Genomic DNA, 14,379 nt, shown 5'->3' with positions numbered 1-14,379 from the left:
AGTTTGGGATTAGCAGATACAAGCTACAGTATGTAAAACAGGTAAACAACAAGGTCCTACTGTATAGCACAGGGAACCATATTCAGTATCTTGTAGTAAACCATAATGGAAAAGAATATATCAATACACATCTGAATCACTTTGCTGTACACCAACGACTAACACAACACTGTAAATCAACTATACTTCAATTAAATTTCTTTTTAATTAAATTAAACCCCACTCAGATAGAAGCCCGCTGAGCCCCTACTTTTCCTCTCCTGTACGTTCTCCTCCTCTCTGCTGTAGACATATTGAGGGCTGTGAAGAGACAGAAGCCTCATGGCCCGTGTACAAGTCTCTCACCATCGTGGCAAACATTCCCTCCCTTCTTCCCTCGGCAGATAGTCAGTGATGCCAGGATTTGCAGAAGCCCAAACTCTGCCCTTTCCGGAAGAGCTGCTTCTGAATTCCTGCTGTGGGATCCACGTGGCACCCTCAGTGGAAAATGTTCTTCCTGTCCTGACCTAGGGCAGGCAGTGGGCCAGTTTCAGGCTATGATTTACCGGGATCGCAAAGCATCACTTTTTTACACGAAGCCAGGAGAGCGTTACTCTGGTGTGGGAATAAAAAGCCAGAATACATGACCTACAACTCAGGGTTCTATAGGGATGAAGACAACCAGCCTGTCAAAGGAATGTCTCACCAACTGACAGGTTATTATTGTCTTTATTTCTGAATTTATTAACAACCCAGAAGAACCGGTAAAACTTCCCCTGAGATTCGAAAATAAAAATGTTTGCCTAAGACGCTTATCTCCAATGCTTGAAGCTCCTGTGAGGGGTTGCTTTGTGTGTTCCGGTGAATCAGGGGGCAGAACAAAGCAGTTGATGCGGACAGTGTAACTAGAGTGCTTCACTTGGTTATTATTAGTTTAGCTAGTATGTGTAGCTCTTTTATTACTAACGTACGGCCGCCCTCCTAATGAGTAATCGTCCTTTCGGTCTTTATTTCCTAGGACTACCTGGTACTGCTCCCCAGGGACTACTATGAAGCTCTCTCATTGCAGCTGCCGGTCACAGAGCCGTGCGCCGACGTAGGCCCTCCCCGAGAGAAGTTAGTATGGGCAGCAGGTGCACTGTCGGGGGCCTCTAACTCAGGAACCTTGGGTACAAGGATTCTCAATAGGCTTCAGGGTCACGACTTAACAGAGTGCTCTGGTTAATTCCTTAATTGTGTTTTTTCTGTGTGGCAGTGACTGTCTTTCGTGTAAGACTCACAAAGTACTTTGCACACGGTTTCTGGCGCCTAAGAGTGACTCACCCTCTCGCCTGAGGAAGTGGCGATGCATGCCCAAGTAATACCCTCAGGGTCATGCATCCGGTGAGGGGAAGAGCTTAAAAGGGTGTCTAGGTTTGTGGACCTTTGCTTCTCCCATTCCTCATGCAGATGACAATGGACCACCCGATTCCTGTAGTCAGCACTTAGTAAGAGTTTGTTGAAGAATGATGAGTGAATGAATGAAAGACGGAAAGCATAAGAGCCCCGGGGATGCACTGTGATGTTCTGTGTTCTGTTCTCGGTCGTAACTGTCGTATTTTATTGTTGTTGTTGAAGTTGCTTGCTTTACCAGCACTTGCCAGTGACCCGATTCCCCTGTGCCCTGGCTTCTGAGGCCAGACACTTCCTGCTTGACGGGGAGCCAAGACCCTTGGCAGTGAGGCAGCCCATCCCTGAACACCCAGTCATGGCGGACCTCAGTGGGAGAGAGGTGGGGCAACCTTTTCTTTACTGTCAAAACTATTATTACTTCCCAGTCCGTCTGCTGAAAAGCCTTAGCTGCGATTGCTTCTCACATTCAGGGGAGCCTGGAAGACTTCCTCAGAGGTGTTAGTTAAAGGTGTGCTGAGTTCTCTGATTCGGGCTGGGGCTGGGTGGTCCAGCCCACTGAACCATGAGAGGGCTAGTCTCTGAGCACATTCTGCAGTAGATGTGGTGGGGAACATGGACGACCACAGAATCCTTTCCTTTTGATCCTCTGGGCTGATAAGGGGGCATCCTGTTCTGTCTGATTCAGGGCAAGATCTCTCTACAAGGCTTCCAGAAATTACACAGCTTACCCTCAAAGGATACAATGCTCCCTGACTGCTCATCACCTCAGGCTAGGTGATTGGTAGCAGCTGAATTCCTTGAGCTCATAATCTGGAACTGCTACTCCCAAAGGGACCTCCTTCATGGCTCAGAGGACCGGTTAGTACAGATCTTGGCATTACTTTTCTTCCGGGAGTTCTCTGAGCCTCAAAACAATTTAAGACTACACTGTTTTAAGATTGAGTTAGAAGTGTTGTGTATCAACAATTAGAACTCATTACCTCAAAACGAAGACACTGAAAAGAAAACTTCCTCCACAATATTTCCATTCCTTACTTTCTACAATGTTCTCTGTTTCGTACCCTTGAGGAAAATGTTTATTTGGGGGATTAAATCTGTGGAATGAAAATATATATGGTACTCTCACTGACCATTTAGATGTGTACCTTTTTGTAAACTACATTCCTAACATTTTCAAGGTAGAAGTTATAGGATTTTAAGGATATTTCTTAAATTTAGTCTTCATTTTATTTTATTTGCATTTTTATTTTACAAAAATATATACTTGTGGGCTTCCCTGGTGGCGCAGTGGTTGGGAGTCCGCCTGCCGATGCAGGGGACACGGGTTCGTGCCCCGGTCCGGGAGGATCCCACATGCCGCGGAACGGCTGGGCCCGTGGGCCATGGCTGCTGAGCCTGCGCGTCCGGAGCCTGTGCCCCGCGACGGGAGAGGCCACAGCAGTGAGAGGCCCGCGTACCGCAAAAAAAAAAAAAAAAAAAAATATATATATATATATATATATACTTGTTACAAAAAGTAACACAACATGCATAAAGAAAAACGAAGCGATCTTACTTCCTCTCCATTCTAATATTCAGTCCACTGTCTCTCTCCCTACCCATGCTCTGTGTGTACACAGATGCATATACCTGCCTACGCATATATACAAACGTGTGTGTGTGTGTGCGTGAGCGTGCATGTGTGTGTCTGTGCATGAGCGTGCGTGCGTGTGTGTGTTCCCCACACAGCAGGGAGGTACAGTTGGGAAGGGCTGATCTCCAAGAAGTGATGCTGATGGTTCACCAGGAGTTGTTCCCACCTCTGACTTAGCCCAGAGCCACAGCACTGAGCTATTCTATTTGCATCATGCACAAAACTAAGCCCTGGGCTGTCCAGTTTTATTTAATGGTCATTTTTACTGTTTTATCTGAGGGCTTACACACTTGTGCTGTCTGACGCAGTAGCCACTAGCCCATGTGTCTATATACATTTAAATTAATTAATCTTAAGTAAAGCTAAAAATTCAGTTCCGTGGTTGCACTAATCACATTTCAAGTGCTCAATAATCATATATGTCTAGCCGTCACCCTATTGGACAGCACAGATTACAGAATATTTTGCCATCACAGAGAGCTCTATTGCACAACATTAATAGATCGCTGTGCTAAAACTCAGAGACAAATGGAGTTAGAGGAGGTCTTAGGAATCATCTGATTTCCCTTCCTGTGAAAGAATTCTTTCTACATTATCCTTGTCAGATATTTATTCATTTATCCTCTGTTGAATACTTAAATTGATGGGGGACTCACTTCTTCTAGAGGTAGCCTAATCCAGCACCTGTGGTACCTTCTGATTCCCAGTTCTTTGGATGCAACCTGCTTTTCCTTTCCTAAACCTTTTGGCATCATCTTTTTATTTTTTTGTATTCTGAAATTTCATAAGGATGTGCCTTGATATAGGTAGTTTCAGCCAGTGTGCTGGGCTCTCGGCAGACCCTTTTAGCCTAGAAACTTCTCTGGGAAACTTTCTTGAGTTATTTCTTTGATAATTTATTTCTTTATCTTTCGTCCACCTTTCCAATCTCTTTATCTAGTTTTATGTTTTAGGAGATTTCCTAGATTTTTTTCCAACCCCAACCCCAACTCAACCCTACACACACACACACACACACACACACACACACACACACACACACACACACTTAGGTTCCAACTTTCTTTGGTCTGTTCAATTAGTTAACATCCATTTGCTTTCTAGCCTCCAAACTTTTGTATATCTCTGGTCTGTTCTTTTCTTCTTCTCAATTCTCTTTTCTTTGTGGGTTTATGATTCAAAAAATATTTACTCTTATTTTTGTGGATTTCTGAGAGGGAGAATCAATAAATATGTGTGCTAAATCCAGTATGTTTAACCATAGGTTCTAAGATGGACTTCTATTTGTGATATTCTGAAGTTTTATTACGATATGTTTAGGTGCAGATTTATTTTTGTTTATTAGTTTAATACTCAAAGTGCACTTTCAATATGAAGAGTCATGTCTTTCATCCTGGGAAATTATCAGTTAGTATCTCTACAGGTATTACTTTGCTGCTTGTCCTTACATCTTCTTTTCTGAAAGTCAGACTGGAAGAATGTTGGAGCCTCTCAATCTGTCTCCAGACGGCTCTTTCGTATTTTTATATCTCTTTGGCTCTTTGTGATGCTTTCTGGATGACGTCCTCAAGACTCTGTTAGAATGCATGAATGCTCTGTTTCACTATCTCCAGTCTAGATTTTATTCAGCCTACCAATTCCATATAGTTTGTACTTTTAGTCTCAAAAAATTTCTCATTGGCTCTTTCTCATATTTACTTTTTCTTGTTTCTCCGCTGCCAGTTTTTATTTCATAGCTTCATTTGCTTTTCAAAGAGGAGTTACTCTATTGATCTTTTTGAATATCTGAACACCCTTGGAGCAAGGTATATTTCAGAATTCAGAATTTTTAAGATATTAAAAAGATTAAATGATACACACATGCATAACATCTATAGTGGGGTCCGGGAAAGCACCTTGTAATCAAACAGGTTAATATTTCTCCAATGAAAAGCATGAATAGGCACATCAAGGGAGATAGATGAATACTATATACATGGACTTATATCAGTTCAGGTCAGATTTTGCCACCAAGTGCTACCTGGTTAGGGTTAGGTTAGGTTTTGCCATCAAATGAGTTACAAAAACAGGATTTCCTTTTCAGATTTGGGGGGTTCCAGATAAGGGACGCGTATACTTATTTTAAAGCCTTTGTCAGACTGTTTCATAAAGTTCATTTCATCTGAAGTGAACTCATCTTCAGTTGATGATATTGTTGCCTATCTTTCTTTTTCTTTTCTTTTCTTTTTTTTTTTTTTGCGGTACACAGGTCTCTCACCACTGTGGCCTCTCCTGTTGCGGAGCACAGGCTCCGGACGCGCAGGCTCAGCGGCCATGGCTCACGGGCCTAGCCGCTCCATGGCATGTGGGATCTTCCCGGACTGGGGCACGAACCCATGTCCCCTGCATCGGCAGGTGGACTCTCAACCACTGTGCCACCAGGGAAGCCCTGCCTGTCTTTCTTAACGTTAGATTTCTTTATGTTGTGGAGGCTTATTTTGTTTGCTTATTGGCTTACTTTGAATGAGAGGTTCTTTTTTATCTGTCTTTCTCCACATCCATCTCAGCCTAGTAGTTTTGCAGTGTCTGTCTGGTCCTCTGTACCCTCAGCCCAGAGCGAGGCATTATGATGTGCCAACCTCTGTTACTGTGATACTGGGTGTAGTACAGATTCAGACACTGAGCCAGTGGGTGCTGAACTCAGTTCTTGGTCATGAGGCCTCATCTTTGATCTTCGGTTCCCAAATTCCACAGATTTTTATAAAGCTGAAACCCAGGTGGCAGATTTTCAGCAATTTTTTCCAGCTTTTCATGATTTGAAGGAACCCTCATCCTTTGGCTTCAAAAAATGAGCCTGGATCTGACCACTGTCTCATATGAAGCATGTTTAATTCTCCTTACTCTGCATATGCTGAACTGCTGACCCCAACAGCCTGCTTCCAGACCTGAAGCACAAGAGGACCACGCTATTTGAAGTTTTTCTTTTACTTATGTTCCATTATCTGTCTACTTTTAATCCCAAACATAATTTTTGTTTTTCTATTAAAACATTTTATCCATGTTTGCTGTGTCTCGGAGCAGATGGGGTACAGCAAATGTGAATTCCTGTGCCATCTGAACTGGAAGTCACCCTACATTTAAAAAATGCTAAATTCTATCCTATTTTGATTAAAACCCTCCTTCCCCCTCCCACAATCCTTCAGCCACTGCTCCATAACCCTTCACCCCTTCAAAACCAAGAATTGTCTAGACTCACGATTTCTAATTGTTTACCTTCCACTCACACCTCAGATCACACCACTCTGGCTTTCACGTCCCACTCCATTAATTTTTTTCTTTTTTGTTTTGGCCAAGGTTTCCAGTGATACCCTTGTTGCTAAATCCCATGGATATTTTTTCAGTCTTCATCTAGTCATCTATTTAACTTCTCAGCAGCTTTCAGTACTTGTTGAATACTCCTTCCATTTAAAAACACTCTCGGGACTTCCCTGGTGGTCCAGTGGTTGAGAATCCATCTTGAACTGCAGGGGACGCCGGTTCAATCCCTGATCGGGGAACGAAGATCCCATGTGCTGCGGGGCAAGCAACTAGAGAGCCCGCATGCTGCAACTAGAGAGCCTGTATGCCACAACTAAGACCCGATGCAGCCAAAAACAAACAAACAAACAAAACCACTCTCTTGCCTTGTTTTCCAGAATTTAAGAGTAGTCTGGGTCTCTTCCTGCCTCTCCGGCCGCCTCCTCAAAATATCATTTGCGGGCTTATCCTCCTCTGTCTAGCCATTAAATGTTAGAATTTGTTGAGACTCAGTCTTGGCCCTTGTCTTTTTTTTGTTTTGTTTTGTTTATTTATTTGGCTGCATCAGGTCTTAGTTGCGGCACATGGGCTCTGTAATTGCTGCACGGGGGCTCTGTAGTCGCGGCACATGGGCTCTCTAGTTGTGGCACACGGGCTTACTTGCCCCGCGGCATGTGGGATCTTAGTTCCCCAACCAGGAATTGAACCGGCATCCCCTGCATTGCAAGATGGATTCTCAACCACTGGACCACCAGGGAAGTCCCCTTAGCCCTTGTCTTTTTATGCTGTAGTCTCTCCCTAAGCAGTCTCCTCCATGTCTATCATGTTAGGTACCAACTCTACACAGATAACTCCCAAATTGGTATGTCCAGTCACACCTCCCCTTTTATAGGCAGAGTAGCACAGCCAACTTCCTTCTTGACATTACCTCTTAGATATCTCAGAGGGATCTCAAATTCCGTTCTAGTGTTCCCTACCTAAGTAAATGGCACCCCCATCCATCTAAATGCACAAACCAGGTTTCTCAGGGTCATGCATGACTTCTTCCATTCTCTCCCCCACCAAAGCCAACCCATTCCTGAGTGTACTCCCCAAACTTTTAAAAATAATCTCCACTTCTCTCCATCTATCTTTCTTGCCCAGTACCCCGCCATCTTTCATAAGGATCTCTGTCGTAACCTCCCCGTTAGCTCACCCACATCAGCTTCTGCTTATTGCATCTCCCAGCTCATTCTCTATACTGTAGTCAGCATGCTCATTTCGATAGAAGTATCTACTCATCACTGACTTTCTTACCCCACCCTCACACATACACAGTTGGAACGTTACAATAACATCTTATTGCCCGTAGGATAGAGACAAAAATTTGTAATGTCCTCTAAGGTTGCCCCTTTTACCTCCCAATTTTATCATACCTCCTCTTGCTCTCTGTTCCTTGTCACTGTGGCCTACCTTCAGTCACTTGGACGTACATTATAGGCTACCCTTTATGTTGTAGGCTGTTCCCTATGCCTGAATGTTTTTCCCTCCCCTCTTGGTCTGGCTGTCTGTTCCTTATCCTCCAGCACTCAGCTTAGTTGTTGCTTCTTCAGGGAAGTCTTCGCCTCCCCCCTCATCTTCCTGACTAGCTCAGGCACCCCTCTTAGCCCTTCTTCAGGGCATTTGTCATACATGTAATTTCACATTGCATTTGTCCAGTTATCTAATTATTTGATTAAAGTCTGTCTGAGGGCAGAGACCAGATCTGTCTTGTTTACCATTGCATGTCCATCACTTTGCTGGTGGGCAGAGATAGAGTAGGTGTTTAGTAAGTCTATGTTGACCAAATCATTTTGAATCCTTACTTCGACATCAGCAGGTTAGTTATCCCTCTTAGCTTTGTGTAAGCAACAGATTTGATACACCCACCTTTAATGTCTTTGCCCTGAAACACCGATAACTAGGTGAAGACAGTTTTGTGCCACAAAATGGGAAAGATCCCTCCAGAGTGACACTGGTTTCGTTAAAGTTCGCTTTTTCAAAGATAATAACTGATAACAAACAGCGACAGTAGGGTTTCTGTTTTCCATCGTTTACATCTTTTGTCTGACTTGTCAGAACCCATTATTACCATCAAAAATACATTCAAAACCCTTCCAACAAGTCTTCCAAAAATCAACCCAAAGGACTCAGAGTAGGAAGAGTAATAGAAACGTATAATAGAGAATAGAGTGCTATGATAGAACTGGCAGCCAATGATAACTCCTGGGAGAAGGCTCCTCATTGGCCTGTGTGTGTTCCATGGTGGGGTGAAGACAGACAAGCCCTGGTTTGGAGGTGCCCAGGGGAGAGATGCTGGCAATAACCTCCCCACACGGACCAATGGCAGCGGCGTATTTCACTGTAAGACACAGAGTGGAAAAGTGGTGTGGGTAAGCCACATTTTCTCCCTGAGGGAAGTCTTTCTATTATTCAAGTGACAGAAAAATCACTGTGGAAAATGGCAGCTGTGGGCTTCAGAGCTGTACAGAAGGAACAGTAAATGTGAATTTCCTAAAGGCAAGGGCCAAGAGGATTTTAATTAAGCGTGGTGGGTCTGCACTTACGGGCCGAAGTGGGTTAAACTGCTAAGGAGTGTAGTTCTAATATTGGCTCAGGCATTAAATATGCACATACACTTTGATCCAGCAATTCTAATTCCACTTCTAGGAATCTTACAGAAATACTAGCATAAGGATATAAATACAGATATAGATTCAGATATATACATAGATATATAGATATAGCTAGATGATCATATAGCCTTATATGTTTTAGGAAAAATTAGAGACAACCTAAGTGTCTATCAATAGGGGATTAGTTAAAGAAATGATTTTACATTCATACTGTGGAATGGTAGGCAGCCGTTAGAAAAATGAAGTATATCTGTATGTACTGGTATAGACACACTAAATACTACTGAGTAAAAAAAAAGTCGTGGCGAAAAGCAAGAACCAGAGTTGTAATCATCGTGTATATAGTGCTTACAACATGCAGATACAGTTTTAAGAGCTCTTCACATATTAACTCACTTAATCCTCATAATCTTCAGAGGCGGGTACTATGTTATCCTCATTTTTACCCAGGGGGATACTGAGGCATACAGATGTTAAGTAACTTGCTCAAGGTCACACAGCTGGAGGCACAGTGATTCCAGACTGCATGCTCCTAACCACTAGGCAGTGTCAGGGGTGGGTGTGCTTTAGCTGTAGAGGGCCAGGTAGGAAGTATTTTCAGTTTTGCGGCCCATATGGACCCTGTCGCAACGACTCAGCTCTGCTGTGATGGTACGAAAGCATCCATGTTTGCCTGCAGATTTTCTTTAAAAAAAAAAAAAGTACATATGTGTGTATTGTGCATTTTCAGATGTAGAAAATGGTTTGGAAGTATGAAAACCAAGCTATCATTAGTCATCTCAGGAGAGGGGTGTGTGTATCACTTTACATTATTTGCATTCATACAAGTCTCTTTTTTAATCAAAGAACAGTTAAAGAGCTTCGAGGCATACTTTCATTCCTTTCATCTCCCATTGGAAATTCCTTTTTACTTCAAGTTTTGGAGTATCTTTGGCCTTGGGAAACAAGGCAAATATATGGGTAGGAGGAGTAGAGGCCTCTATAAGTAGGGTCGCCAGATTTAGACAATAAAAATACCAGATGCCCCAATAAATTTGAATTGCAGTTCAACTATAATTATGTGTTACTTATCTGCATTTCAAACTTAACGGAGCGTCCTGTATTTTATTGGGCATCCCTACCTACCACATTTCTTAGTATGATGACATATAAAACTCTTCCTGGGGTCTGCTCAGCCCCAGTTTCACTGTTGCCTATGGAAATGCATCCAGTACATCTCACATCTGTCCACTTGGGCTCTCCGACAGGTGGAGCTGCACCTGCAGCTGCGGGTCCCGAGGTTCGGCCACTACGTGGTCGTGGTCGAGTATGCCACGGAAGTAGACCAGCTGTCTGAGGCCGACGTGCACGTGCAGGGCCCCGGGGCTGACCTGGCAGGCCGGGTGAACATCTACAGCTGCAAATACAGGTAACCATCCTGCCTGGGCGAGTCCTCTGTAACTGGACAGGCAGGAGGTCAGCTGTGGGAACTTTAGTTTTTATCTAACTTGGAAAGTTGTTTCCTTTTGGAGGCTGAGCTTGAAAACCAGCAGGGGGGTAGTTGTGCGAACCAGCATCTTCCCCAGCGTGGTTTCAGAAGGCTTCTCCGTAGGCAGTACCTTGAAAAGCTTGCATTTTCTTGAAAAGCTGTATGTTCTACTTACCATTTTGTCTCAGATTCACATGAAACAGCACAACCATTTTGCTTTACTCTGTGTCACCCTATGGGGGGCAGTGAACTCAGGGCTCTCCCCTCAAACACCGTGTAGAGTACATGGGTGCCTGGCACATTCTCCACTACTCCTGCCTTCACAACACGCCCTTCAGAACTGGGGATCATTAATGTTGATCGTCAGGTGAAAAATAATTTGACAAAGGAATCTCAGATTCACCCTGACAAAGTTCATCTCTTCCAAGAGCGCTGACAAAGGTTTATTAAAAATTGTTTTCTTTGCATAATGTTTAAAGATGTATGCAAATGTTCAGAGTATACTTTAATTAAAGAATCAGTGCAAGGGATGTTTCCCATGAAATTAATTGTAGAATAAATGGCACTGGAAGGCAGAGGCTCCTGAGAGGGCAGGTGGGTGATAACTACAGTGAACCCTCCCAATTCTTGGCCAAGACCTTGAACATTTTATAACCTCTATGTTTATGTGTTTTTTGTCAAACCCAAGATGACTTGAGGTAGTTGGACATTTTCCCTGTTTTGCAAACTAAAGAACTTATGAAAAATGTTACTTTTGGTAGCTTAGAATGGAAAATTTTATGAGACTTGATGAAACGGTTATTAAATTAATATCACACTCTCGGCAACCCTACAAAATAAACTGTGAAAGTTTCTTTTCAAAACCTTAAAAAATCTAATCTTCCCTTTTCTCTGGGGTGATGCTTAAAAAAAGAAACAAAGAATGTAATTATATATATGCACTTTTAATAGGAACACCAGATGGCCCAGAAAAGTTCCCTAGAATGTTCTGTCATTTTCTGAAAATACTAGTTTCATCTATAGGTGACATCAGCCACCACTGGGATGTACACTCGCCCCCCTGAGTCCTGGAGACTGTTGGCCACAGCGCCTAGGGCATGGCTTCTCCATACCCCATCCATCCAAGCCCACCCTCCAGTTCAGCTCTCTGACCCCTTCTACCTTGCAGATCAGGGCTTGATCCCTGCTCCACAGTGTACAAAGTGGAGATGGCCCAGCAAACAGGAGGAAACATTCTTAATGACCTCCATGACTCTTGACTATCTCAGAAGAGGCTGAGACTATCTATGCCAAGCAGAGGAGTGATTTCAAAACTAAAGAAAGAAAGAACACCCTGCCAGGGTTCCACGAGCCATAAGCATTGTTTCAGGACCTTTGTCTGAATGATGTTTTAAGGAGAGAAGTACATGATATTCTGCAGATCACTTAGGCTTTGGACGTGGTGACAACACCAAAGTTCTCAATCATTAGATTTCCAAGACAATACTGCATGAGACTAGGAATTACTATTATTGTATTTAACCACTCCTAGGGAAGTCCCATGGTATCTTTTCACTTGTCTAAAATATTTCCTTTTTCTCTACTTTGCATGTCATGTGGATAAGTGAAAATGACCAGGCTGCAAGTAATAGAGTCCAAAAATACGATGCAATTGGAAAATATTTGACCCATAAAAACCTATTTCAACTGACAGACCCTTTCAATATGGCAGCTTCTCCCGCTGAGGTTTGAACCTTTCCCAGCATTTCTCAAGTGAAGTCTAACTATGTTGTTATAAAACAATATCCCAACAGAAAAGTAGTGGTGCTCGTAGGAACACCACTTTCCAAAATAGTGCTGTGATAACTCTGAAAAATCTGATCTGCCCTCCATAAGAGAGGTGATCACTAATGATTCAATCAATCCAGTTATTACTGTTAGTCTACTCTTATTAAGAATTGAATAGAGGATAAAACTCAATCTAAGAGAGTCACTTAATATAATCACTTGATATATTTAACTCCCAGAGTTATGGCTGAATCCAATAGAAATGCATTTTAATTGACACATGTATTCACACCCACACACATGCACAAAAGGGAAAAGAAAACAGTTACTTATTGAGTTTCTAATGTATGCCACAAACCATGGCTCTTTGTACACTATCTCATTTTAATTCTCACCTCAAAAGTATTGCATTAATTATTTCAAACGTTTTGCAGAGATGGTCATTTTCTTTTAGTATGTCTCTAGTTCCAAATTATATTTATAGACCGAAAAGTTGCTACTTTAGACGATGAAGTCGAAGCATTCCTCACATAATGCTTCCTTTATGGGTTTTACTACGAGGCTGTATTCTTTAGTTCAAAATCTTACTTTAAATGTTCCTGAGCTCTGTATGTCCTCTGATGCCGTGGAGGGAAGGAGCACCACTGGTAGAATGAGGAAGGAGCATTAGGAGGAACAGACTGAGCTTCTAAAGGCAAACTCAGGGCTTTTCAGCCTCATTACTGACGCGGCATGAGATGGTCATTGTGAGTTCAGTAGGCAACTTTAATCTCCAACAGTACCAATGATATTGGTAAATTTCCAAGAAGGCTGTGTCTTAGACATTACTGGCCCTGGGGCTCTTTCTCCAGATGACCAAACCAAGTATTATAAAGCTGGGTGGAGGGCTTCCCTGGTGGCGCAGTGGTTGAGAGTCCGCCTGCCGATGCAGGGGACACGGGTTCGTGCCCCGGTCCGGGAAGATCCCACATGCCGCGGAGCGGCTGGGCCCGTGAGCCATGGCCGCTGAGCCTGCGCGTCTGGAGCCTGTGCTCCGCAACGGGAGAGGCCACAACAGTGAGAGGCCCGCGTACCACAAAAAAAAAAAAAAAAAAAAAAAGCTGGGTGGAGAAGGTGCGCAAGGCCGTCAGCCCTGAGAGGTGCAACTCAGAGCTCAGTGGAAAGGTTCTTTTTCCCCTACTGATCATGGGCTGCATCCCTCCTAAACACCACCTCCAGGGAAATTCATTGTCAGTGACCTGGTTAACAACAGGAGAAACTGAAGCGCAATCAGCAACCCCACAGGGCATAAAGTGAGGGAGACCAGGGGAGTAAGGTTAAGAAAACTGTTTCCTCTTGTAGCGTCCTCTGCCGGAGCGCTGTGACCGACAGCAGGAGTCGCCTTGCTGTGTACGAGCTGTTAGAAGATGCAGACATTTGGCTTAAAGCACGGATGGCCCGATTCCTTCTGGTATGCTTCTGTTTTGACCGCTGAATTTTAGAAGTATTTTTATTGGTAACCATGTATATTTTTAAAAGCTTATTAAAGTTTTGGCTGGGTTTGTGTTACATCTATAAAGTTAACCTGCAGAGAATTGCCAGTGCTATGATGTTTATTTTCCCATCTAGAAATCTGTTTTGCCTCTTCATTTGTTGGAGCCTTTTCTAGAGCATCCAATAAAGTTTAGTCATCAAATTTGAACACATTTCACAAAACGCCATTTCATTAATTTGTATTTGTTGTTACTCTTATGAATGAACTATCTTTTGTTGTTATGTTTCCTAGTTTATTATTGCTGGTGTATAGAAATGCCATTAGTTACTGTTTATTTCTTTCCACTTTACTATTTTATTATGTCTATTAGCTTCTTGGCAGAATTTTCAAGGTTGTAATCACCTGGTATTTTTCTCCAGACCATTGTTACTCAATTCCAAGAAGAGTATTTTCAATTAATTAGATATATACTATTTTTTTTTTTTTTCTTTTTTTGCGGTACTCGGGCCTCTCACTGTTGTGGCCTTTCCCGTTGCGGAGCACAGGCTCCAGACGCGCAGACTCAGTGGCCATGGCTCACAGGCCCAGCCGCTCTGCGGCATGTGGGATCTTCCCGGACCGGGGCACGAACCCGCGTCCCCTGCATCGGCAGGCGGACTCTCAACCACTGCGCCACCAGGGAAACCCAGATATATACTATTAAGAGTTAAAATGCCAGCTTTGGCAGATTAAATAC

At 43.1% G+C, this 14,379-nt stretch overlaps 1 protein-coding gene across 6 annotated transcripts in view; it reads left to right on the top strand.

Moving 5' to 3' along the window:
* Window positions 1-14,379, top strand: part of LAMA3 (laminin subunit alpha 3) — a 242,767-nt gene that overhangs the window by 116,083 nt on the left and 112,305 nt on the right. For 5 of the 6 annotated variants that reach the window (XR_004485306.2, XM_004273749.4, XM_033435312.2 and 2 more), the window contains 4 exons: window positions 998-1,095; window positions 1,597-1,750; window positions 10,182-10,342; window positions 13,511-13,619. Coding sequence is in view for 4 of the 6 variants with exons in the window: in XM_004273749.4 (XP_004273797.1) it covers window positions 998-1,095; window positions 1,597-1,750; window positions 10,182-10,342; window positions 13,511-13,619 (522 nt within the window). In the remaining 2 variants the exon portion in view is untranslated. Of the gene's footprint in view, window positions 1-997; window positions 1,096-1,596; window positions 1,751-10,181; window positions 10,343-13,510; window positions 13,620-14,379 lie in introns of those variants that run through there. The other variant, XR_007471729.1, reaches the window with a different exon arrangement.

This window comes from Orcinus orca, chromosome 15, assembly GCF_937001465.1.
Source record: "Orcinus orca chromosome 15, mOrcOrc1.1, whole genome shotgun sequence".
In the NCBI taxonomy this organism is placed as follows: domain Eukaryota; kingdom Metazoa; phylum Chordata; class Mammalia; order Artiodactyla; family Delphinidae; genus Orcinus; species Orcinus orca.
This window is presented reverse-complemented; position numbering and strand designations above follow the sequence as displayed.